General features: G+C 46.9%; 1 protein-coding gene across 3 annotated transcripts; it reads right to left on the reverse strand.

Moving 5' to 3' along the window:
- Window positions 1-941: 941 nt before the first annotated feature.
- LOC148655429 (uncharacterized) lies at window positions 942-21,260 on the reverse strand. 3 transcript variants are annotated; one of them, XM_088646081.1, is made up of 4 exons: window positions 21,126-21,260; window positions 4,701-9,858; window positions 4,530-4,598; window positions 942-2,540 (listed from the first exon to the last, which is right to left on the reverse strand). In XM_088646081.1, exons 2-4 carry the CDS (start codon window positions 9,778-9,780, stop codon window positions 2,374-2,376), a joined length of 5,316 nt encoding a protein of 1,771 aa, XP_088502207.1. In that variant the 5' UTR covers window positions 9,781-9,858; window positions 21,126-21,260; the 3' UTR covers window positions 942-2,373. The 3 variants fall into 3 exon arrangements, with proteins under 3 accessions (XP_088502207.1, XP_088502208.1, XP_088502210.1); XM_088646082.1 differs by lacking the exon at window positions 21,126-21,260 and adding an exon at window positions 20,650-21,056; XM_088646084.1 differs by lacking the exon at window positions 21,126-21,260 and adding an exon at window positions 20,047-20,577.
- Between the last annotated feature and the right edge of the window lie 5,502 nt (window positions 21,261-26,762).

Below are 26,762 nucleotides of genomic sequence, written 5' to 3' on the forward strand. Positions count from 1 at the left end.
ATCTATTTCAACCACCACTGGAGTGCAGCAGAGGGAGAAATAGATTGACATTTAAGAGAGGCAGACTATAATAGTTTAGTGTGCAACTTAGGTCAGGCACCAGAGTTAACACCTTTGCTCTAATGAACTGGGATCTTTTGTTATGAGCTAATAAAACAAACAAACAAACAAACAAACAAACAAAGTAATAGTTAGGGTTCAATGTCTCGTTTGAGAAATGGCACCAACAGTAGTTTCCTCTATCGCCGTGCTGTGGTATTGGATTAAAAATTCCGTCTGTCATGGATTATTCTCAAAAATAATTATCCGACACCGGAGCTTGTGAGTTCAGGATAGAGACGCACAAGCCGAGTTGGTCCCTGGAGCAACTGCCTATCCCAACTCAGGAGGTTTCTTTTATTCAGTTTCAATCTTACAAAACACTCCCTCTTGGCTTTGCGCCACTATTGTCTCCAAGCCTTGTCCATTCCTTCTAGGCAGCGTTTCCCCTCCTCTCTTATTCCTTTTATCTAATCCTATTGGTGGCAAGACCTCATTGGCTTTCTTAACAAAAAAAACATATGTATATGTTGTGAGGAGTACCACAAAGTATGATTGCCCAAGCAGTATGAGGTATCTTATAGTTTGCTTATGTGCTTGCTTCTCAAAGATGATTATACAGCCGCTTTCAGGCTCATCACAATTCTGTTACTTTTCATGCTTCATAATATGTGCGTCAAAAATCACCCATAGGTCCACAGGGAAGAACAGCACCAGGATCTATTTCTTCAGCAACGATTTTTTCCTTAGAGGTCTCTCGTCCAGTCAGGACCAGTCAGGATCAGGACCAGTCTGGATTATCAGACTGCAAGGCGTTATTGCTGCAGTCAGACATCAGAGACACAGACTGTTTTGTAGCACGACCTTTTTTTGAAGTACACATAAATCTCAAAGTCATCTGCTCTCATGAAGTGAAATATAAAAATTTATTTCTGGCAAGTTGTTTTATACAAAAATAGTTGCAGAACACCACCGTTCACAATATGTATATACAATCAGCATTTAACAAACATGTTCCTGAATAGTTTTAGCGTGAAAAATAAAAAGAATCCCACGATGAGAGCAGACTCACAAGGTCTGACAGTGGTCAAAGTCCGTGCTGACCTGGGCACTGGCACCAGTTTCCACACAAGCTTGTAAACAAATACTCTTGTAAATACTTCAAGTACAAAGAGAGACATTCTGCATTTCCTAAAAAGCAAAGGACTGTTTTCAGATGCTTTGTTTGAAGGTTGCCCTCTGTGCTGGTGAACTTCAGAACGTATGTACTTAGTCCGAGAATAACCTGAGATAAGGAGTGGGTCTGCAGGTCGTTCCCCTCTCCCGTCGCCAGGGTCACATAGGACTGCATGACCCTCTGCTGAAGAAAACCAAGTCCTGCATTTCTGGAGCTGGTAACAGAGCAGCTTAAGGGCATTTTTCCATGTGTTTTTATACACACACAGGAAACAGATTTAAGAATAATATGGATTGACATTTGGACAAAAGTTAGACAGGGTTTATGTCTGGTAAGTTTTTAGTGTGCTTGCTGACAATGAAGCTCCATCCTCAAATTCAGACAAGCTCTCTTAAACCACAGGCTTTCGAAGGGCTGAAGTGCAAGTTCGGTGCATTCCTGTACTTATATCTGTACAGCAGCGCAGGTATTTCACATTCTGAAAGACAACCGTTTGAAAATCTGAAGGCGTGTTGCTCATCCTGTTCCCTCGCAGGCCTCTCATCACAGTAATCCTCCTCCAGGATCCCTTGTGTGTCTGAATCCCATTTCCCATCATCTCCCCCAGCATCGGAAGCCCACGGACAAGCTTGACCAACTGCCCGGGAAGGCCTGTGGCACAGGATGCTGCGACGCGCTTGGCAGAAGCAATTTAATGCCAGACGAGTTTATATCAGTCTTCCTGTTCCGGCCAGCGGCCGTGTTGGAAAAGTGGGAGGAAGAGGGAAAGCACAGCTACCAGGAAGCTATTCCCGTGAGGAGCGTCTCCAGCTATACTAACGCCTGGGAACAGAGAGAGACACTCACAAGCACCACTCCAGTGTGCAGGCAGTGAGGTTACCGATGAAAGCAATGAGTGGAATGTCAGTGCCGTCTCATTTCCCTGCAGGAATTCTGCAGACACTCTTTGGCGAGAGCTCTGGGGTCTCGCCGGCAGCTCAGACGCGCGGGATCATGTGGTGTGTGGGCGTCGCAGGGGAGCATGTGACCAGTTCTTAACAAAACACGCTCCACTGAAGAAAATCCCACCCAGGAAACGCGTAGCAGGAGTCCCTTGGAAACACGTTCCAGCTGCATACATCAGGCCCCCGAAGTGCAGGCTTCGCAAGCACGCCGAGCTACTTCTTGTCGACCTTCAGCTCCTTCTCCAGGAATCTCTTCTTGTACTCCTGAAAGGTGGCATCAGCAGTGGTCTTGGAGGAGGGCGTGAGAAGTGGGGAGGCCGCCCCCGGAGACGTCGGCTCTTTCTCTGGTGATCTGCCTTCTGAGCTCTGGGACCAGTAACCTGCCGAGAGACGATTCGGAAAGATTAACCACAGCTCACGAGTTCGCTTTCCCAGGTCTTCCTGGGAAAAACACTTCATGCAAAACGCCTGGGTCATGTTAACTCTGAGCAGACCGACGAGCTTCTGTCCGAATTCCCTCGGCCAGCAGAGCCGAGAGTGCAGTGAGCCCTGTGCATGCCGGGGAAGGAGGTGGGAAAAGTGGAAAGCTCCAACTGTAAACCTGCACAGCAGAAGCTGAAATGCTTTTATATTATCACTGAACAATGTTCAACGATGTTCCTGTCCTCCCTTATTATTTTGTCGATTAACTTGTTTGTGCCATTTTAGCCAGAGAGCAGCAGTGATTCTCACTTTCTTCCCTGTTCACAATGCCTGTTCTCCCTCCATGTACAGACCGAGGGTGATGTAATTAGTGCATCAGGTACCTGGATTAGGACCACTGCTCCTTCCTATTTATATCATTGATCTAGACTGAGCGATCTGATCACAAAATAAAAGGAGATGGAGCAAAAGAGATTCAGACCAAACTCTGGAGTAAGCAAACAGCTGGCAGGTAGGATTTGCTGTTGATAGCTGGAGGGTGTTGCATGTAGGTAGCAAAAACAAAATACACTGCCTACAGAAAGACTGTGCACCCTTTCCAAAGTAACATAATTTGTGGTCTAACAGACTGAAAATCAAGACACTAAATCAATTTATTTTACCTTTATTTTCTTATTGTAACACAATTCCCAAGTGAAAAAACAAATGGTCAGACATTCTGAGTAATAATTACAAATGTGTTACTTTGGAAAGGGTGTTTAGACTTTCTACAGGCAGCGCACATGTACACAGTCAGAAACTCTGTGGCAACTCTCTATGTGCAACAAAAAGTCAATGTAATATGCAGTTAAAAGATATTTATTCTACAGGCTAATTGCAAAGAGCCTCATCGGTCTTAACTGGAGGAATGAAAATCCTCAAAGGCATCGGTAAAGACAGTAAACATCTACGGGATCAAACAAACATTCGCGACACAAGTGAGGCATGAACAAGATGACAAGTGGAATCTCTGAACGCTACTTTTTCTTCTTCTTTCGCTGCTTAAGCTCAAGAAACAGCTGCACAACCTTGAACTCCAGCAGACCGCATTGTTTAGATTACTGAACAGTAAAAACAGCTCTAAAAAACAGAGCGCCACTTGAGTCTGAAAAGTTTTCGTTCAGCAGTTTGGCAAAGAAGTCACACTGAGCCTCGCTCAGCTTATCTCATGACAACTCCCTGCACCTGGCGCTTAGCTCATCTATTTCCATCAGGTTTCCAGGTCATGAGAACCTGAGCTGTCATATCCTCCTGTGGGCTTTCCTGACGTTTTTACTTGGACCAGAGACCATGCTGACAGAACCTGAATGGATCTGTACATTACGGAGTCAGAATCCGTACAGGGGAAGTCTGTATCTCTGCATCCAGAACTCTTGGATCTGCAGCGTTGCTCAGTTCAGAGTCCTGAGTGGAGATTTCCACAATAGGCCAGAAGGCTTCATCTCTTCACACCCCTGTGCCAGCCAGGGACCCAGTGACAGGGTGGCATGTTGAATTAAAATAAATGTAAGGCAGAAAACACAAGCAGACTGTCCTTGCTATCTGTCATAGTCAGAGATGAAAACATTGCAAAAGGGGGAATTCTTTTCCATAAGACAGAATATGGGGAATGGGTATATCATATGTGGGATATAACTATATAAAATTATCCATGAGTTAACAGTCTTACTATGCCAAAGTGAGCAGACCACAAAATGAAAATGCAAAATAACGATTGCTATCAATGAATAAGCAAAACACGTTTGGCAAATAGCAAAATTGTTCACTAATCACCAAATCACAGATGACCGCTTGGGAGACCAACAGCTGGGATACCCTGCACTAAATTTGAGAAAATCTTTCCCAGAAAACTGTCCAGATGAATCTCTGTTCTCAGCCTCTCTCATCACAGAGGGACACAGTCTTACCTTTTATCTTCCATTGCTTGGGCTTTGAAGATCCAGCCTGCATTCCTGTTTCCCTCAGACTTCCAGCTCCTGGAGAAAAACACGTGTCATGAACAGGACACCCATTGCAACAGAAAAGGCTGTTTTATGTTACTTTATGTTTCAAAGGAAAGAATGACGAGGAACACTTACTCTTTACTGAATTGGGGTGTTGCCTGCTTTCCTTTTTCAAGCTGCCCTCATCTTTAAAGCCGAACAGATCCCCGGTGTCTGGCCACAGCTTGAACTGCAGAAGCTTGTCTTTCTCCGCCGTAGTGGGGCTCCCAGAAGCGGATACCCTTTTTGTGAAAGCCTCTTGCATGATAGAGGGACGCTTCCTCTTCCGGACCAAGCAGATGGGCGCCACTGTACCCTGACTCTTGGTGCGCTCCTTGTGCTGCAGTTTGCGAAAAGCAATTTGCTTCTGCTCGTGCTGTGAGGCTCTTCTCCTCAAGACCGATTTCTTCACATCTCCACAAGTCTTGATGTCTGAATCGCTTTGCTCGTTCAGGCTAAGAACACTCTTTGAACAGGACTTAGGATTCTCTGTTTTTAACTGTGAGCCCTTCTTTCGTCTGTGTTGGTCCATCGGTTTGTAATATCTGTCAGTGCCCTTAAAATCCACAACCCTCCGGTGCAATGAGCCTTGGGAGTATTCCGATGGGTGCTCTGTTGTCATGTGGTTGTCTGGTCCCTTGTTTCCAAGACTTTGCTTGGTTTTGGACTGCTGTGGCCTTCCTGAGCATTTTGTCTGGCTTTTCTTCTCTTCTTTCGCTTCGAGCTCTACTTCAGAAAGTCTGTTCTTGTTCAACAGGACATGCTCCTTTGGAAGTGCTGCCTTCTCTGCACAGTCCTTTTTGCTACGAATGGTGAATTCAATCACTGGAGGAGGGTTTATCTTCCGTCTAAGAGCAAGATTGCCATCAGAATTTCTGACTTCTAGACTTGAATTAGAGCCGGACCCAAACAGCACCAGGCTCACTGTCCTCTCCCCTCTCTTCTCTGATCTGGCTGGTCCCGTTTCTGACGAGCTCTTTTTCTTTGATAAAGGTTCTTTCTCTTCCTTTGGTGTTTGTTTTGCATCAGCTGAGGAGTGGACCGCAAGATGCAATTTAGCCAATCTGGATGGTGGGCAATCAAAGCCATCTTCTCTCTCACGCTTCCTGCCTTCTGATTTATGCTTATTTCCAGGACCTCCAGCAGAGCTGGTGCCCGATGCTACGCTTACGACAACTTGAGCGTTTTGCCCTTCAGTTCTTCCGCGACTCGGAGGCGATTTCTTGGCTACAGAGGGAATCAGAATCTCGCGGTCAACCTCTCCCTTTCTACCCTGTCCAGATTCTCCGCCGCCGACCCTTTCCAGATTCTCCCCTTTGTGACTTTGGCTCCTCTTGAGTGGGGCTGGGAGCTGGAGGAGCTTCACCACACAGTCCCGCCTCCGCCCTTTACCAGACGTCAGATCTTCCCCTCTTTGGCGTTTATGGGGAACTTCAGATTCACCTTGCCTTTCAGGAGCAGCTTTTTGAGAAGACTTGAACCGCGATCTTAATATTTTGCCATTCAGCTCTTTGTGCTTCACAGCAGCAATGGTTGTGTGCTCAGCTCCTAAATCCATTTCTCCCTTTTGCACTTCAGTTACTTGTGCAAGATCCCTGCTTGCCACTGGAGTTTGCAATTTTGGCTCAGTTACTCGAGGGAGGTCCCCTGCCCCTGGTAACTGCTCTGGAGAGCTCTCAGCACACACTTTGACAAGTCCGCCTCCATTTCCAGTGGAAGGGGTCCGGCCTGTTAATTGCTCCTTCTCCGACTTGGAGCGGAACTGACAGTTGCAGCTCGGGCTCAGGGGAGAACCGGTATAATCTTCCAGCAAGCGAAGGAGACAGCAGTAGTTCTCAGGGATCACTTCTTGCTGGACTGGAGTTTCCACAGGTGGACTGCCTTTCAGCTCCTCTTTACCAGATTCATTCAGAATCACACTGAAGATCTCATTGCCAGGTTGTACAACTGTGACCTGGGTATTACACAGGGCATCCTCAATGTTGGCACTCTCGGTTTCTGCAGGAGGGGCCAAATCCTCTGTCTGTTCACAGGTAGTGAGTGAAGCAGCTTCCAAGTTCTGCATCTCTTGGACGTGTGATGTACTGCTTTCTGTTTCAGTCATCTGGTATTTGAGCAGCAGGCAGAGAGGAAAGCCACACTCTTTATCTATATCATCAAGCTTCTCGTTGAGATTTAACCATGTGGACTTGTACTCCTCTACAACACACGGAACAGCACTGGGTCCAACAGTTATGCAATGTGGGGCTATTTTTTCAAAACAATCAGGCTTTACTTCAGAAAATATTACAGACTGTTGGTCCAGAGTGATGCCAGAGCTCCAGAAGTTCACAATTGACTCAATTTCATGATCAGATTCACGTGGATCTAAAGGCTCATCATTTCTAACAGCCCAGCGCTGGTTTGCTACTTCCTCCACCCCATAACACCCTGGATCACGAGCTACACAATCATGAAACAAATTCACCAGCTGTTGTATTCTCTCAAGTGTCCACTCTTTCACAGGCACAGAGGCCAAAGTGCATGTGCTCAGATTTGAATCTGGACCTGGGCTGTCTTCATTCTTCCCACTCTGCTGCTTTTCACAGCTATGTGGACCAGAACTGAGCCCAACAAGGTTTCCCATGGAGTGACCACTAGGTGATGCTTGACTTTCTGTGCAGTGTGCTGGAGTGATCTTGAATGGCTGATCCCTCCATGATCCGGGAGGAGCTCTCAGGCTGGGAGATTCTGCAGATGTCTGCGCGACCTCTGCTGTCGCTGGAGCTTCAACACCTTTTGCTGGGGGACTTTTAGAGGAGATCTCCTGCGCAACTTTTCCATCAGAATGTGCACTTGCAAGGGAACTAACAAAGTCCTCCTTAATGGGCAGCTCAGAACAACTGTCATGATCTTCTAGCTGGGACCACACGTTCAGAATTTTAAATGGGAGATCGTGATCTGCGTTCAGGAAGGCTCTCAATTTTTCCGGCGATGCCACATATTTCTGCGTTATCGGAGGCACAATGGCAATCTGTGGTTCGCTTGCCCGCGATAAGGAAGAACAAAGCAATTTCCCGATTAGGCTCTGACTATACTCCTCTTTCCCAGGCGTAGCATATTCCCCTCTGGCAGGTGTGCCAACATCCTTCGGAGACTCATTTTGGCTCGGAGATAAATTGGCAGTTTGGGTCTGTGCTGGCATGTTGGTAGGAGACATGTCTGTCTGGCTTGTTTTACATTTTGACAGAAATGCGCACAGCACCTCTGCTACACCCTTTCTGAGCTCGTTCCTTAACTTAACATCCGACGCTCTCATCTTCTGTGGAACAGGACCAGTGGGCAGAGCTGTGGATGCCATGCTACTACCCACTAGCTGCCCACTAACTGTATGGTCCCTCAGAAAGCTGTTTTCCTGGGTGTGTCTGTGCTGCTGAAAAACGGAGCTCCTTCCTGCCCCTTGAGACAAGCCTCTCTGCTGGACTGCGGGGGGCAACGGCAGAGCGGCGGGCTGGTCTGAAACGTGTGCGGCGGACATCGGTCCCGGAGCTTCGGGGCCTCTCCCTCGTAGGAGCGAGTCCGACGAGGAGCCCCGACCGGACGAGCCTCGTCTCCGCCCGGGCAGCTGCCGAGTGCCGCCGGCGGAAGACGGCTTGTCAATCAAAATCACATTGTGAGCCGTAAACCCCTCGCCTCGGGTATCCTTCTTCACGGTCACTAAATAGGACTGCTCCAGCCCTCTCGGGTAAGGAGGGGGTGGCAGCCCTGCCGGGGGGAGCGAGTTGCATGTCGGGGTGTTGGACACGGAGGCGGAGGGCGTGAAGGTTGGTGTGTTAGTGCCGGTTTTGACCTGAGGGAAGTGGGGGTGCTGTGGCTGTGCCTCCCTGTTTAATCCAGACGACGGCCATGTGGAGTTTGTTTCAGGGGGTTTCCCGGCGTCGTGGCGGATGTTCTCGGACAAAGCACCGTGGCCCCGGCCGCTGTCCAGGCTTCCGGAGGCCCCCGAGACCGTGCTATCACCTCGGGAGGCCGCTGCCTCTAGAACGCCCATGCCCCCATCTCCACCCAAGAAGCCCGGTCTGGTGGGGGCCTGCTGGCCGGCATGGCAAGGAGCGCGCCCGAACTGGCTGGACGTTAAAGCCGGGAGAAAACGTCCATTTACAGTGATGCTTTCTGCAGCTTCACGGGCATTCTGGGAAACATTTACAGTGGGATTTACAGCCCCAAAGGGCTGATTGCTTGGAAAACCACTGTTCCGCGCGTCCCCAAGAGGAGAAACTGTATCGGAGTTTTCCGCTGGTCGGTTTGGAATATTCTGGGGACGGTCACTCGCTTTGCCTTGCAAACAGGCCTGGCTGGCGGGGTACCTCTGCTGCCCTGCCTGAAGAGCGATACCAGCTGCGCTGCCGTCCCCCAGAGAGGAAAAGGGGTATGAATAGTAACTCCACTGCCTCGGCTGGCCCTGTGGCGCGGACGGAGAAGGGGTCCATGCTTGAGCATCACTGCTTGAGGCCCCTGCTAAACCCTGAGCACCAGCCCTGCTGAAGGCTTCTGTGCGGGGTCCAGGCTGCTGAAGCATGTGGTACTGCTGCTGCCCACTCCATCCCGACCTGCCGTGCCCACCGGGAGCACCCTGATTGTGCAACTGGAATGGAAGAGCAAGCGAGGGGTGTCTGCCGTAGTTCGGCCGGCCGGTGGAGGAGGAGACACGGTTCCAGCCGTGTTCCTGTTGCGCCACAAGGCCGCTGCTCTTGGACGGTTCGTGGTTTCCACCAGGCGCAACCGGATTCCTACTGAACACCACCCTGTTGGGCGCAAATGCCGTGTTGTGAAACTGCCCGTTGGCAAAGTGGACAGCGCGATGGGGTCTTGCGGACTGGGCGGGAGCACCGAACTGGTCAGGCTGTCGTCTGGAGGGGGCCGCGGGGTTTTGGTGCCCTATTTTGTAGGGCGCCTGTGGCCCGTGTGCCCCTGGAACAGAGCCCTCGGCGTACATCCTCTCCGTCACAAACTGCTGCAGGACCGCCAAGGCAGCGTCCTGCGGAGAGCCGGGGGCGCTGGCGGGTCCGGCGGACCCAGCGCCCGCAGGGGCGGCAAGGGCATGGTGGCTCAACGCCGAGGCGGAGGGGGAGCCGCGGGGCGCCTGGAAGAGCGCGGGCTGTGGCCTCTGCGGGACCCACACGTCGGAGGCCTGCATCGTCCGCTGCTGCCCGAGACCGGAGAGGAGCTGCCCAGCGACGGCTCGCGCTTGATCTGCCCCTCGGCGTCACGCCTCCTGGAAAATAAAACCAAGACACGAGTTGTTCAAATTATCAAAGGGATGCAAAAAAGACGTGGTCCGGTATTACGGGGGAGGCTGTATGTTCCTGTTGTAGCAGCAAGGTCTTCATGTGGTAGAATCCCAGCGTTCAGAGATTAGAGGAATCTAAATTTTGTTGCCTTGAACGGAAAACGACCTGGTGCAGTTCAGCTCCCATGACTCATCTGCTAAGGAATGCTGGTAAAATGAGTCCGACAAGCAGGATGTGGTGAAGACTCAAGACACAAACCAGGATGTCAGAAATTCAATCAGTTCTGACACCCCCCAGTGTCCACACCAGCACCTCCCTGTCTACAATCTCGAGAGACGGACATCTAAACCCAGAAGCCTTGGAGTCAGCTGTCCAGCTGGGGTGCCACTGGCAGGGCTGGGATAACCCACCCACATGGGATCAGCTGGGTGGGGAAGACCTGCACCCACCCCTGATGACATCACAACCAATCAGCACAATGCTTCGGCCTAGAGGAATTCTGCACTGCAGTGCTCTCTAAACTTCTGGCCCCTAGTCAGAAAAAAGGGCTTCTGGGTTGGCATGTGTCGAAGAAGAGTCTTCACTCAGGTGAGGTGTGGTCAAGCAGAGTCCTTTATACATGCGCATGGGGAGGATATAATCATGCAGATCAGATGATCAGATAACCTCTCCAGCGAGATGATAAATGCAATGAGTTTTATACAGCAAATTCACACAGGAAAGCTCATTCTAAGTTTCCATATTAGGAGTTGTTTTTCTCTCTACAAACATTTCTTTGTAATTGACCACGTTCTTTTTAAGAAGCAGTTCCACCTTGCATACAGACAAAAGGAAGTATATAAATAAAAGTTGTGAAATGAGCTAGGCATTCTGCAATTTGTAATATTAATGTCAAAAGGTCAAATAATATGATTGAATTATCCTTTTATACTGTTGCTAAGCAAAAAGCATATGAGCTAATAAAATAGTCACTATTTTATATACTTAATAAAAAAGGCAAATGCTTAAATTCTTCCTCACATGAGTGTGGCCATCGTTGTCTGACCCAGGAGGGTTTAAGCCAACTTAGCTCCAAGTAAACCACCAGTACAGAGACACTGTATGTGCACCATAATTCCACCTATGAGTGCTTCTATATATAGGTCTTACAACGACCTTCCCAGTTGTAATTTTGCCTGATCATATTGGTTTATGTTGCATATTTTATTAATAAGAAGTATATTGCATCCTTTGAATCAGTGCGTGTCTCCATTCATTACAATAGTTATTACGTAGTTATTCCTGCCGATGATTGTAAATCTGCATAATGAACGGACCTATTTCATGTCTGTTCAATACAATGTATCTGCCACAAAATAGACTGTCACTTTCCTGAGAATTGAATCTGCAGACCCCCCCCCACGCACACACAATCCTTTGTGTGAATGGCCTCCTGCTCTCAGTTTTAAATGTTCTTTCCCTTCATGGCTCCACCTTCAGGCACCTGAAAAATGGGCTGTAACTGCAGCCTTGCAGTCCAAGCCGGACAGCTCTGCTGTCTACCGTACTGTACTGGTCCTTTGCAGGAGAAAGGATTGCTGGTTATATTTTGAGGAATAAGAGGAAGGAGCTCCTGGAGTGTTTGTACACAAGGTCTGCTCCCCTGTTTCGGCCACCTGCCATGTGTATCTATCAGCAGCGGCCAGAGACAGACTTCCACCAATAAGTTGCCCCAGTGAGGCCCCACTTTCACTGCTGGCAAGACGCAGTGCACTCCCCACGTGCAAAGCCCTTTTCAGGATATCTGATAACTTGCAAGGCACTAGCACTCAAAGTCTTATAAGATAAGATCACTTTATTGACCATATACAATTTCTTGTATTAGGAATACGTCTTTTCGCAGACCCCAGCTTGCTCTCCATGAGACACACAGACAGGGAGAGAAGATTGGGGTCAGAGCGCAGGATCAGCAATTTATACAGCACCCCTGGAGCAGTTGGGGTGAAGGGCCTTGCTCAGGGGCCCAAGAGTAGGATTCCTCTGCCGGCTGCAGGATACGAACCGGCAACCTTCCAGCCACAGGCGCTGATCCTGAGCCACAGAGCCACCGCTCCGCCCCTAATATTACACATCTGCCAAAACACGTGTGTGCCCAGTGCGATTACGTTTACTTGGCACACAAGCTGCAGAATCTCTGAACGCTACTTTTTCTTCTTCTTCTTTCGCTGCTTAAACTCAAGAAACAGCTGCACAACCTTGAACTCCAGCAGACCACATTGTTTAGATTACTGAACAGAGTGATCTAAAAAACAGAGCACCACTTAAGTCTGAAAAGTTTTCATTCAGCAGTTTCGACAAAGAGGTCACACTGAGCCTCGCTCAGCTTATCTCATGACAACTCACGTTTACTTGGCACACAACCTGCAGAATCCTGCACACACTGAAGCCTATCTAGTAACGCGAGAAGGCACATGTCCTAGGATTTTGATTTGGGTGTGGGCAAAGGGAGGACTGTAAATCTGGTGAAATCCTGTCAGGGGGACAGACACCCCTGGTGTGCAAGTTACATACCCCCATACATATGTGACTTTAAAGCTGCCCAAGGAATACCTATCTCCCCTTGCAGTTTCAGCCTTTGCCAAGCTCCAGACACCCAGCAACACCGCCCCCACGCAGGACAGCCAAACTGCAAGGGCTTCCCAGCTCTTTCGCACAGCGCAGCTCCGCGTGGGGACGGCAGGGGTCAGCTGGTTTCATGCCCAGGCGGTTTTCATCCTGTTCCAGTTTATCCTGAAGAAATGACTGTAGCGGCAATGCTTGTTAATAAGACAGAATTAAGTGTTGCTGTGCTTTCCCAAATGAGGCCCCATCTCTCTCTTCATCTCGCTGCACCACAGAGAAACTATTCAAGCAGGCTGATTTAAAGATGTTTTCTTCTGATAAGGGACAGCTCCCAAATGGGGATGCACTTAGCTAAGCCTGGCTATCATGATCAATGGTCATCCATTGGCGCCTATCTGTCTAGGGAGTGCCAGATGGACATCTGGACTGCATTCCTAAGTGTCAGGAGTAAGTGACTCATATCTCACCTTGATCAACCAATCAGGGACTGGTAGGGCTGAGTAACCCACGTGGGACTCTGATGCCCATGGAACTTTCAGCCAATGAACGAGCTGAAGTTCCTCCAGGTAAAAACAGGCAACACAGAGGGCCTGAGAGACTTTTTCGGACAATTCTAAAGGGAATTCAAAGGAGAATTCCAGGGCAGGACGGCCCAGGAGCAGAAGGGCCAAGAGAGACAAGAGAGAGCTCTCACCTGAGTAAGGTCTTCATTTCAATATTGCAATATTGGGAGCCCTGTTGCCACTTTGCAAAGTGCAACCAGAGACTCAATTTGTTACAAGCAGTACAGGGTTTTTATAAGACGTTGCGCTGTAAAAAAGCACTGTCCCTTCTAACACTTCCCCTTTCCCTAAGACAAAACAGATTACATCATAAAACGAAAGAAGAAGCACCACTGGATTTGTTTTTCAAAGCTTATCAGTTACTTTCAGCTAATCTAATGACCTAGACAGCATATATTGTTTTGGTACATTGTCTTCTAAAGTAACCTAAACAGTGTACTTTGTTGATGCACTGTTTTCTAAAATTCTGCACGTACTTTAACACCGCAGTTACATCCTTGAAATATATTTTCTAAAAGCACCAATATATTTTTTGCAAAGCTCTCTACATTTTAAGAATCAATTTACTTATTAGATTTCCATTTCAGACGGCAGCCGGAGTGCGCCAGTACCCTCCCCACACACTCCATCTCTCAGTGGGGAGGAGACAGAGTGATGGAGCCAATTCCAATAAAACCTAATAAAATTGCATTCCTCCATATCTGTGACCTGAGGCTAATCTATAATAATAAAATATTTTATATAGCTCCTTTAAAAGTCGCTTCCCAAACCACTTTGCAGGGCGACAACAATAAAAAAAATACACCAGATATGCAGAATGAGAATACACAATGAGAGGAGAGAGTAGATGGGGGTACTGAATACAGCAGGAGCAGAGGAGTAAATAAGAGAACCAGTTCAGTAAAGAAGGAGGCTGGATTTGAAGGCGTTTAGAGAAGGTGACTCTCTGATATCCTTGGGGAGACAGTGTCAGAGGTTTGGGGTGCAACAGGAGAAGGCCCCGTCACCCATAGAGTGTAGGGGGCTTGGGGGACAGATAGGAGACCAGAATTAGAAGAGCGAAGGTTGTGAGGTGGGGAGTAGGACAGTAGTAGCTCAGACAGGTCCAGAGGTGCCAAGCCACGCAGAGCCTTATAGGTGAGCATGAAAATTCTGTCGATACGAAACTTGACAGGAAGCCAGTGCAAGGACTCCAGGATAGGAGTAATGGGATCACCTTCTCTAGACCTGGTCAGGATTCGGTCTGCCAAAGTTTAGACATACTGGAGTTTGTTTAATGTGGATCTAGGAACCCCAGCGAGACTTGAACCACTACATTTCCACTACCATCCCAGCAGAAGAATATAGGCTAATGACAAATTCATGATTGGTCAATCAACTGTCTAGTCTATGGTCTCCCCAGAGCAAGAACTGTGCAAAGTAAAGGAGTTCTTTCTTTTCTGTCAGAAAGTAGACTAGAGCCTGGAGAGGGATCTCATGTGGGGTCACAAGGAACAGTATTAGTTGTGCATTATTTTCTACTTTCACCGTTTGATGACAGATACTTAAAATTCTGATAAAACCTATTCTTCACTCACACAATAATTCAGAACACTGATGTTTTCCTTTATGTAGAACGTGCTAATGCAAAATTACTAAGCACCTTTTACACAAAACTTTTGAGATTTAAGTGTTCAATGATTCACCATTGGACCATTGGACCAATTTCAGCACCATTGGACTTATCAAACATTTACAGAATTCACTAAATGATAACATGCATTGGTGATACCAATATGGAATTATCTTTAATAATACTATTAAAAGCTGGGGGAACAATGTTACGTAACAGTCAAATCTTCAGATGGTGCCACTAGTGTGAGCACAAGCTTTTTGAGAAATTTAGAACAAGGAAGCACCGAGCAAGGTCACATGGCTTTTTACATTTCAATGAGCAATTAGGCAGTGGAGAATTAAATTGGTAATAACTGGTAAAACAGGTTTGCATCACAGAAAACAAACACACACACAGGTGGTGCTGTTCTCTAAACCAACAAGAAGACAATTTGCCTTCACCAACAAACAGGAGTGGAAAAACTGCCTGGAGGATTACAAAAGGAAGTTTAAAAAGCCCAACTAACTGCATTAATGCAGTTGGGGACTTTTTCCACCTGAACTTGTTTTCTCTTGCCTATACCTGATAGAGATATATACTTAAACAGATAAGAAAACCCCCAAAACTTCTACTCTACTGTTGAAATTTCTACTCTCCATTTTGTTCCGATACTAGTCACTTTTAAGTAGAAAGTTCCCCTAACCAACCTGGGAAGAGTTATAAACAAGAGAACCATCCCATCCAGCATGCGGTAAATATCTTATCAATGCAAGGTCTCATCTTGTGAAAGAAACATTTACTGATAATTTTTTCATCAACATTGACTTCAAACCAGCAGGAACAGAACAATCTCAGTTTGATGAGTGAGTTTGCCTCTTACTTCTACATTTTTTAAAACATTTGGAGTCGTGGATGTGAGTTGCAGTCTCATGTTCGACTCTGCATCCAATGTGTTGCGATACTTTGTTTTCGTGGACACTTATGACGAAAATCCGGTTTCACACAGATAGGCAAGAAGAACAGAAAGAGCTTTCTCTGATAATACTGGATATCCGTATTTCATATTTCTCGAAAAGAGTAGGGGTGTAGCCCCGGCGTCCTGGACAAATTTCCCTTTTGCCCTGATCAATCATGGCCTCCTAATAACCCCCGTCTCTGAACTGGCTCCATCACTCTGCTCTCCTCCCCACTGAGAGCTGGTGTGTGGGGAGTGTACTGGTGCATCATCCAGGTGAGGCTGCACACTGGTGGAGGTGGAGGGGATCCCCATTACCTGTAAAGAGCTTTGAGTGGAGTGTCCAGAAAAGCACCATATAAGTGTAAGCAATTATTATTATTATTATTATTATTATTATATTCTTGTGACATGAAGTCTTGAAGTTTTTTTTTGTTTTTCACATTTTTCTTTTTCTTTTTTTTCTCCTCTCATGGTTGCAGTAATTTCGTAGTGATCTTTCTACCTAGTAACATGCTATTTTCTCTCATGGCGAGAGTTTTGGAGATTTGCCGGATGGCGAAATGGCAAACAGTTTTATCTCCAAACAAGCAGATGGAAGAGGAAACACCTTCGAGGTACCTTCTGGTTCCAGCAGCGGAAGTACATTAATGTATTCAGAGAGTGAATTTTAAGATGATGATGATTCACAAGATATGCCTAATGTTTCTGACTTCATAGAGCCATGTAAAGCCATCGTAACTCACATCTTTTATTGATAGCAAATTTTTATTTTTCTTGTAGCCAATGCGAGAGCTCACAGAACCCCTGTGGACGTCCCGTGGAATCCACTGGTCGACAGGATGTAAATGTATCTGTATTGTTCTGGCTGGGCTTCAGAGTTCAGCTATGTTTGCCATTTAAATTCTGAGTGCAGCCCCAAGCCCTAAAACAATAAGCTTCCTTTGAGGTGTTATCCTCAGGCAGTCAATCAAAGAGGGCTTCTACTCCAGTTGATTAACTTCATGATAAACTTACAGCTTAAACACAGAAGAAAGAAAAGGCAGAATTGAGGGGGGGGGAGGAGAGATGGATGGAGAGACACAGAGAAGACAAGAGAAGAAGGAACAGCATCATCCTCTTCATCTTCTCATTAAAAAATCACCTCTTATCTGCAACTTCTATTTCCTGTCCATTAACCAGGTCTCACAAGGGCGCATATTACTAAAAAGGCTCCATTCTCTCTTCTTATCCATGCGAGACCTTCCTTTGAAGCTTGTGGCTTCAACCCACGCACGTTAGCAAACGAACAACTAGAAATTAATCTTTTCTCGACCAGGCGTTAATGACAACGTGCAGTTCCGGTTCTCTTTACTCACTACCACAAGCCAAATGCTCCTCCAGCAGCAGAGAAAACCCACTTGGACAGTTGAACAGTCGAGCTTCTAATTAGCAGGAAATTTAATGCACGTGTTGTAGCCCCCTTACCTGATAAAACCAACATCCGGGGGAAATGCGAGAGCTGAAGGAAGATTATCACAAGCAGTTGTGTTTTGTAGGCACCAGTGTGCTCTTGCCTTGGAGCCAACCTGGGCACCACGCTATTTTTAACGCTGCATCACTGTACTCTGCCCGACAAAAATACCCAGTAAAAAATGGGATGTCTTAACCTGAACTGCCTAACGCTCTCCTCTTGCAAGGCTAGTGACAAACAGCGCAGTCAGCCTAAGAGTTAACTTAAGAACGACACCTGGGGTAAATTAAGGCAATTTCAGATTTTGATGCAGTAAGTGTTCCCCGGTCATGTACAGACACATTACATCCATATCTGAACAACTGGAGGAACCTGAAAACCACGCACAATACAACAGGTCCTCACTAACTGGAAGCGAATGCATGTCGTAGTGGTGCCACCCTGAAACCTGATCTTTTCGGATCTCCGGGGCCGAGCCCGACCTGTACTGGGATCTCTAGGGAAAGCACAGGCACTGCAGGGGGTGCTGGCGGGCCTGTAGGCGGACCCATGTCAGTGCTCCAGCACGGTGAGCAAGCACCCTGCACTGTAGGGGCTCATGTCATCCTTCAGATGAGACATTAATGTAAAGAGTCCAGGCTACTCAGTCAATGAAGATCCCATGGCAGCACTCGGAGAGAGTAGGAACGAAAACCCCGTTGGCTAATTTCTGCTACAGTCTGACTTGAGGTCAGTTAAGCTCCCCCTTAATGGATCAGTGAAGCACTATGTCTGCAGTGCAGTGGGGCTGCCGGTGCAGAATGGCCGCTGTGTGCTGCTGGTTTTATCATCTACTGTTAACCAAATAAATCAACTTATAAGATTCCAGTTATACAGAGAGCTTTATTATCAATGCTCTTATCCATGTCCCGTGCTGGATTTTGTACATCCATCCATTTTCTAACCATTGCATCCAATACAAGTCGCGGGGCATCTGGAGTCTAACCCAGCCAGTGTAGCGGAGCTGGTTTGGACACGGTGACGTCATCGCCCTCCCTGTGCGTAGCAGGGACCTCGGCCGCCTGAGTGGAGGGAGATCTCCTTTAGCTCATGCGGCTGGTTCCCTGTGGCGTTACCCCGGAGACCCGGGTTCGCGCCCCAGGTGCTGTGGGACGGAACGGGATGGCGGTGGGCCTGAGCCCGCGCGGAACTGCGACGGTCACACCAGCAACAGGCGCGAGGCGGGGTACACCAGTCCAAACCAGATCACCCACACATAGCACATGTGGGCCACCACATACAGCCAGTACGCCCTGTATGTACTGGGGGCACAGAGGCCACCTCCCTCTGGGATTCTGCAGGAGATGAGAGGCACCAAGCTGCAACAAGAAAGTCCACCAACTCACTCCGGGCTGGTGGAGGGGGAAAACACTCTCCCAGAACCACTCAGACTATCCCAGAACCACCCTGCTGGGCTCTGATCTGGTGCCTGAGACCGATAGAGAACACGAGTGTCGTGATCATCAAACCACTGGGCGCTGAGGATGTGGGCAGGTAGGATTGGGGTCAAGATGATTATTCCCTTGGTTACAATATAAAAACACTAGGGGGCCCTATAGAGCCATTCTTCTCTCCGGATTGAATAGATGTTTTCAAACGGTCATACAACACAGCGCCACGGAAGATTTTTTTTTGTGAAAGATTCTTAGCTTGGTCTGTTAACGCGGATTTAAAACCCCATGTCCTTGATATGTTTCAGTGAAAATTATGTTTTTAGAGTCACCTCCTAAGTCTCAGTATCATATTTTACAATAAAATATTTAATAAAATCGAAATAAATGTTATCATTCGGCCTAAAGACAAATATGAACAAGCCAGCCCTATTTACCTCTCGGGTTCCTTTAGGGTTTATCAATTGCGTTAAAAACAACGAACTGTAAAACTGGGGTTAAAGGCGTGAGGTAGTACCCGATCCACAGGGTCATCTGTCTCTTGAGGTTTAGATTTTTGCCGACGTCTAAATCACAGACTTCTTGTTTTTTTTTTCAGAGGGCGTTTTAAATTTAGCTTTCAGTTCGTAATGGAACTTAGACCTGGGTCGGTTTCCGACTTTCACTCTTTTCCACTCAAAAGCGCATCAGCTGAAATGTCACTCTCTCTCCTCTCTCTCTCTGCAGGAGGAAGATAATCTCGAAAACACAAACAAGTCACAAGAGAATCTGAATTTCAGAGAGCGCCGTGAACAATGACCGTTGTGTAAAACGATATATTTTGGTGGGGAAACGGCTTAATTTAGTTGTGTTGTAAGAAAAAAAAAACATTTAAAACTCCCAAGCTAACGGGACGCCTTTTCACTTCGCCCTTCGGTCGTCTTTACCATAAAGCTTTATCTGGAAATATTCTTCTCCACGTCACTGCACTGTTTCCTGATGTCGGGGGGCTGATATGACCTCCGCGCTCAGACTCAGGAGTTTCTCTGCCTGGCCGGCTTTCAAAGCGAACTGCTCTGCTCCTGAGGTCTTCCCGTTATATTCAGCGTGGAGCAAGGCAGCCGAGCTAAAGTATACGGAGCCACAATCACGCAGAATTTGACCTAAGGGAAGTCTTTCAGGTGTCAGTCAGTAATTGCACGTTGTCGTCACTCCCAAACCACACAACCAGCGCACAGTTTGAAGTCCACCTGGGAGTTTGGACTTTCCTTCAGCAGAAGAATGAGGCTCTTCTGCAAACATCAGCCTCCCTGCGAACAAATTGCTATTGAACATGGAACTGAGTGTCCCTAATCTGTAGATGAAGGCTTCCTGTGAAGCGTGGAAGTCCCTGCACGCTTATGTGCCCCCCTCAGCTAGCTGGTACAGAAACTCAAAACTGCCCTGAGGCACACTCACTCCAACCAGCCTCAGGACAGCCCTGCTACAACACCACCGAGCGGTCAACCCACTCACAGCACAGGGGAAAGAAAACTACCTCAACCCTAGGGGCACAAAAAATAAAAACACACGGACGCCCAGAAGCCAACTGACCTACCAGCATGCCTTTGGACTGTGGGAAGAAACGACACACAATTACACCACGCAGAGAGCACCCCCAGGAGCTGGACCCACGACCCCTGCGCCACCCAGACCAGCGTTCTCCATTCCCTGAAATGACTCTAATTCCACTGCTTCCAGTGCATCTGCGGGAGGGGAGAGGAGGCTGAGCAGAGCTGGAGTTCAGTATGCGATGTCCCGGCACACAGCGTCATTGTCTGTAAATATCTGAACCAATTGCCATCGCTTTTCATCGTTCATGCCAGTAACGCTCGTCGAATCCGAGTATCCTCAAACACACTGACAAATATAACCCACTGGACTCCACAACCGCGTGAGACATGAACCATAAGACACGAGAAGAAACACAGTCCAGTCCTGGCTGGGTATTTCGGAACGAGCGTTTTCCAAATACCGTAGTGCCCGTTTCCCGACAGTAACAGCAGTTCTTATTTAGCGTCTCTCACGCAGAAACTGTCCCAAAACACTTCGCGATAGCAGCAAAAAGTAGAAACAAGAAGCTACAGTCATCAGTAAACAATAATTGGTCTAGATCCAGATAAAAATGGAAAACGCGGTCATTTAAAAAATGTGCGCAAACCTGTATAAAGGACATCCAGCCGCAGGAACAATTCTCTGCTTTGCAGTCTTGCAGTTCACTTTAATGAAAAACGAATGCTGTTTCTTTACATCTTTTTAATTAAAAACAATGATCTCTCAGTCCTTCCCCTTTCCTCTCTCCACGGCGCACAACAGCTGAGCTAACTCCTCTTCTCCAGAAAGCACAAAATGAAAGCGCACAGAAACACGCAAAAACAGCTTTTTAACGCCCGCGAACAGACGCAGAAGAGCGACAGAATCATTGACGTGCCTGCTGCATCCCTCAACGGTAAAAGAAAAGTTCAAACAATTCCATCTTGAAACAAATTCCGCGGGGCGCTATGATTTTCTGAAACCCGGAGTAGCAATCTGCTCGTAGCATTGCACTGACGAAAACGACTACCCGCGCCTCCTACGTGTGGACCGAGACTTGCAATAAAACCAGAAAGGAAGTAGTGTTCTTCGAAATCGGCTTACCTGCGACATGCAAACTCTACGCTCCGCCGAAACCTTCCCTCATGCCTGTTTGTTTGGAAAGCGCAGCACGACGGAAGAGCAGAGTATCCCCCTCTCTCATCACACGCGCTCAGCCCTCTCCCATTCCGCTTTCAAACCAGCCCGAAGTGCTTTTGGTGGGCCGGCTGCGAGCATCACAGTCCCGCCCCCCGCCGCCTAGCACGATGCCCCAGACTGGCGCCTGAGCCAGGGCTCGTTAACTTTCTCGCCTCCTTACTGCACTTTCTGTAAGGGCATCTACCTGGATTGTGTTTTTAACAGGAAAAGCCGGTTGAATATCTCTGTCTCTCGGTATCCCCTGCCAATCTGACCATGAAAGAATTCCCCTCAGTGTCACTCCGGCAAATTGACCAGGGCAGGAGTACTCGATGCTCTCTAACAGTGCCGAAACATCTGGCTTCAATTCTGTTCAAATCATAATCAATTTATTGATCAAATGCACAACAATACGGCGTGCAGCAGTAGTTGCTGGCAATGAAATGTCTTTTCTGCGAGCTCACTGGGTGGGGGGGATAAAATCACCAAATAAGGTTACATCATAATAGATAATGCAATAGAAGTTGAATAAAATAAGCTCAGACAGAGCTCAATATAAATAGAGCTGCTATGTGTCCAGGGTCTATGCAATACATTATGTCCCAGTAGTGCAGTGTGCCGAATGCTATGGAAACTGTGTGTCCATGTAGCCATTACGGGTGATTTGCTAAAGGAGCTGCAGGTTGGCTATTTAGCAGTCTTATTGCCTGGAGGTAGAAGCAATAGTGACTAATTTTGGAAATCCCTCTAATTTCAACCTAACAACAGTAATAAACAAGAGAAGCCCCCTTTCGCCATCCAGCACACTTGGCAGATATCTTATCAATGCAAGGATCTCATCCAGCTGTTTCTTGAAAGGAACCACGGTATCGGCTTCAACAACAACCACAACATGTCTGTGTAACTTGTTCCAGACTCCCACAACCCTTTGTGTAAGGAAGTGCAGAACGGTTCTCAGTTTTAGATGCACGTCCCTAGACTTTCCACTTGTGTCTTCCACCAGTTCTACGGAAATCAGCTGGACTGATTGTGTCGATGTCTCCCCTAGCTATGTATCGAGTATCACAGCTTCTAGCAGCAGCTGGTGAGCCTTCACGGACGGGGGGTTTATTCAGCAGTGTGTGCAAGAGGTCGCGGAGGAGATGTGCCCAGAGAAACGCGACCTATTGCAGTCGCTGAGTTTATCAGCTAGATAGAGGATTTCACTCAGGTGGCCCAAGCAAGGTGAGTAAAAATCTTTAGTGGCCCTTGCTCTAAAAGGTTTGCCGACCCCTGCTTTAAACTGATAGTCTGGGGTCCCACGCGCTGCTGCAGCAGGACGAACAGCCCGCTGTCAGAGACAGGAGAGGAAGGCAACACCAAGACAACAAGATTTATTTCCCACAGCACGAAAGTGCTTTCTAGAGAATTTAACAGAAACTGTGTGCACAAACATGTTCTCACTAATAAAACATGCACTTCTACGGATGATGACACTGAAGAGAAGAGCCCGCATGTTAACAGGAGACAGACACCACACAAAAGCGCGTGGCAGAGAGAGAGAGAGAGGAGCGATCACAACGTAATCTTTAACTTCAGCGCAGAAACCAGGCTGACCTCACAGCCCACTCCAGTCTCCAGAACGACTCTGCCTCTTGATCGTCCCGCACTGCTCAACTGAGGTCTGCTCAGAGGGAGAACCTTTCCCCAGGAAAAGCAAAGCAAGAAAAGAGAAGTGTTCTCTCCCAGGTCTGCCCAGGCCGCACAAGAATCACCCTCCCTTGTCAGCTTGCCTGCTCTTGCTAAGGCCCTGGATACCCCACCCCTCTCTCTTCACCCAGACTGAACTGAACCTCACTGCACCCCACACTGCTGCTGAGACACACTGCTGCTGTGAATTCTCACACCTTGGGAGAGGAGCGTCAGGAGCTGGGAATGGGGCCCACGCCCGAATAGAGTGCCAGAAAGGAAACAAAGGAGGAAGCAAGAGGACATCAGACTGCGACACCTGGCAATTTACATAGTCACAGTCAGTGAAAGTGTCAGTTTCCTGCAGTCATAGAACGAGGCTCAGCCCCATTACTACACTTAAACCTCAACACAGACACAGAGGCCGGCTGTGCTTTTCATCTGTGAGCTTCCAGTCTGTGAGGTGTCACAGAATTTACACCTGAATAAGGTTCCACACTCAAAACGTTGCTTCTTTTCTCCTCTTACCAGCAGGGAATAAACCTTTACTTGTTCCTTTGCAGACTGACGCATCTCCTTACTTGAATTTACTTCTTTACTTCTAAACCAAACATTAAGGTCTTCCTCAAGAGGCTAAGAAATTTGTTCCTGAGAAGATTTATGTTTTATGTTGATAATTCTTTTAAACCAAAATCTGTCAATATAACCTGATGTGCTTTTATGAGTCAACTGGAAAATGTAATCAGCTGAAAAAAAACAACAAATGGCTACCAAGATTACTAAGCTTTTTTTAAAATTATTTTCAATTGATGCAATATCATCCCCAATATTTTTGTTCTGTTTTTAATTTCAGCTAATTTTACTAACCAAACGCTGCCCTGTAGTGTCCGTGTATTGTTTGTACACGTTGCTGTAAAACAGGGGGGGGTTTCGTGAAGCTGGTTACTTGGAGATTTTCTCAAATTAGCCAGATTGAATTAACTTGATAACTTCCAGTTCAGGGCTGCAGCGTGGGGTGCAGGCAGGATACACCCGGGGCAGAACTTCCGGTCTATCACAGAGCGCGCACGCACACACCAGGGCCAGTTTCCCCAGAAACCCACTAACCTACCAGCATGTCTCTGGACTTTGTATGTGGAGTCCCTATTTGATTGTGTAGCTGTACAACATTGTTTTACTCAGCAGAATGTGATGCACGTAGTTGGATAAAAATGGGAGGACCTGGACAGCAAAATACAAGAATATCATCCAAAGGGGTGTGTAGCTCTTCAGGTGTGGTGAAGACGTCCTGAAGAAGGCTCCACGGCCAAAACGTTGTGTTTTCGTTCTTCTTTTTTTTCAGCATGGAATAAACCTATCTATTTTTATAGCGTTTTGTGTAGGGCAAGTTCCAAACGTACCAAGAAAAAATCCCTGTACCGTACACAAACTGGCGAAGGGAAGCGATTCTGATTGTGATTAACATTTTTTCACGTAAATCGACCAGTAGGTATGTTCCCTCCACATTTTTCAGAAAGTCTCAAGCCAGGTAAAATAAGATTTTAATATTACTGGAAGACAAATTTAACCCAGATACAATTAGAAAAAGAAAATCCTAAGAAACAGGTGACCGTTTGACTAGAAAGCTGTTCGGCTGTGCCGTCTCTGTCCTGTTGGCTGAATCAGCTTGCTGACCCAAATGAATGGGAGAAGCTCATCACAGGGAACAGGTGGAGTGAAGAGGGAATCCCTCATCCTTAGGGTGCTGTTAGGAATTTTTTGTGGTCATGGCCTTGTAACGCCCTCACAAGACTGGCACGGTTGTGAAGACCATCGTTTTCACGCATGTACAGTAGGTTGACATCTGATATCACCAAGGCGACAGGGGTCTTACAGCCGTCTTGGCTGGACGCCCAAGATGTTGACCGGAAACAGAAAATCGAGAATAGAACTAATCTGCTTCTCTCCCTTCATCTGCACAGGAACAGGAAGACATAAGAGCAGCCTGCAGAACTACAGTAGACAACTGCTCTGGTCTCATCGCAGGCCGAGACCGTCTCTGTAATAACGAATTGAATAAAGACCGTTGCTGCAACGTATCTTCTAACCCCAGCAGTGGCGATGTGATACAGAACAGCACATGAGACGATGATGTGACAGCCTCTGTCCGGGGACACACAAACAGAATGACATCTGGACTTTAAGATCCCCATTAATGGAATGAAATGTAATTGCTCACAACACATTGTACTCCAGGTCAATGATTGTGTTTGTGCAGTACCTAGCTCAAATTTCTAGCACTAGCTGACTCTCTCAATATCTGAGAGTCCTGTATATGTTGCTAATGTGACACCATGTGCCCTAGATTATCCGACTACTCAGGAATAATTCCACCGTGAATTCCCAAGTCTATGTAACACCCATTGTAGACATACATTTAAAACCTTATTTTGATAGAAATGGTTGGCAGTTTTTATAGTGTTTTATTGTGTAATCAATGTTCATATTTTTTAGGCTAGAAACAACTTTTTTCACCTGTAAATTTATGCTTTGAATTGTGATTATAAATGTATACCTTGTCTGCTGAAACTGTATCTTTCAAGTAAAAAGTGTCAGTGAACTGTAAAGGGTTTTGGCAATCTCTGAACATTCACTCTCCTCAAAGCTGTCAACTGGATCCTTGAAGAAAGGTGATGTCACTGTTTGCAGAAGACTGTCTAGGCTGTCAGTCAAGCTCTTAACCACAAAGTCAGGCTACGTCCGAACTACCTTGCAAGCAGCAGGTTAGGAATAGAAGATATGTTGCTACAGTTCCTGAACCGAATGCAATTAGATCTTGCTTTGTGAAACGGAAGAGCCAAAGCTTTGACAGTATATTTAGTAAAGGAATCCAGTTAACTGAGTAATGTCGCCATTTCCCCAAGACTCAGAATACCAGATGTTGACAAAGAAAATACAATTTGATTCTCCATATGGCCTCCCCAGGGGCGCCATATAAACAGCTGACCCTGCGCTCTGACCCCCAGCTTCTCTCCCTGTCTGTGTGTCTCATGGAGAGCAAGCTGGGGTCTGTGAAAAGACAAATTCCTAATGCAAGAAATTGTATATGGCTAACAAAGTGATGTTATCTTATCTTATCTTTTCCTGTATCACATTTCTAAAGTGGATAGGCTTATACATCCATATGCAATTTCACTATTCATGTTTTTTCCTCTTAATATCACTTGTTTCCTTAACAAACACAATATTCATGAATAATTTCAGTCTTGGTTGTAATCTGGGCATAAAACTAAAACCACATTAGTAAGAGTGGTAAATGATCTGGGACCGCATGCTGACGAGAAAAATGTCTCATTTCTTGTACTTTTGGATTTAAGTGCAACATTTGGCAGTACAGACCTCAGCATACTCCTGAATTGTCTGGGATACTAGATTGGTATCTCTGAAACTGCCTTAAAATGGTTCAAAGGAACAAGTAATAGGTTTATTCCATGCTGAAAAAAAGAAGAAAGAGAACACAACGTTTCGGCCGTGGAGCCTTCTTCAGGTGTGAGAGAGACAGGGCAGTAGGCAAAGGTAAAGTAGCGGGAGAACAAAGGTTGGGAGGGTGGAGGAGTGAGAGGCGGGAGCAGGGGACAGAAAGAGAGGCCAATCAAGAGGTGTGAAGTCAGAATGGGTGCAGAGAGGTGTGAAATGAAACTTCCAATGAATGGAGAAAATTTAAAAGAACAGTAGTCTGTCGTTAAGGGAAGGGAGAATGTGTGATCCTAGCTGCAGAATAATTTTAGTTTCGGTGGTCTTTCTGATGTATGAGTTCGGAAAACCGTCTTTGAGAACACAGACGGAGAGATTAGAGTGGTCGTGGCCGTCAGAGGTGAAATGAGAAACAATGGGCTTGGAGAGATCTTTAATCTT

This window comes from Lepisosteus platostomus, chromosome 9, assembly GCF_059453375.1.
Source record: "Lepisosteus platostomus isolate fLepPlt1 chromosome 9, fLepPlt1.hap1, whole genome shotgun sequence".
Taxonomy (NCBI): Eukaryota; Metazoa; Chordata; class Actinopteri; order Semionotiformes; family Lepisosteidae; genus Lepisosteus; species Lepisosteus platostomus.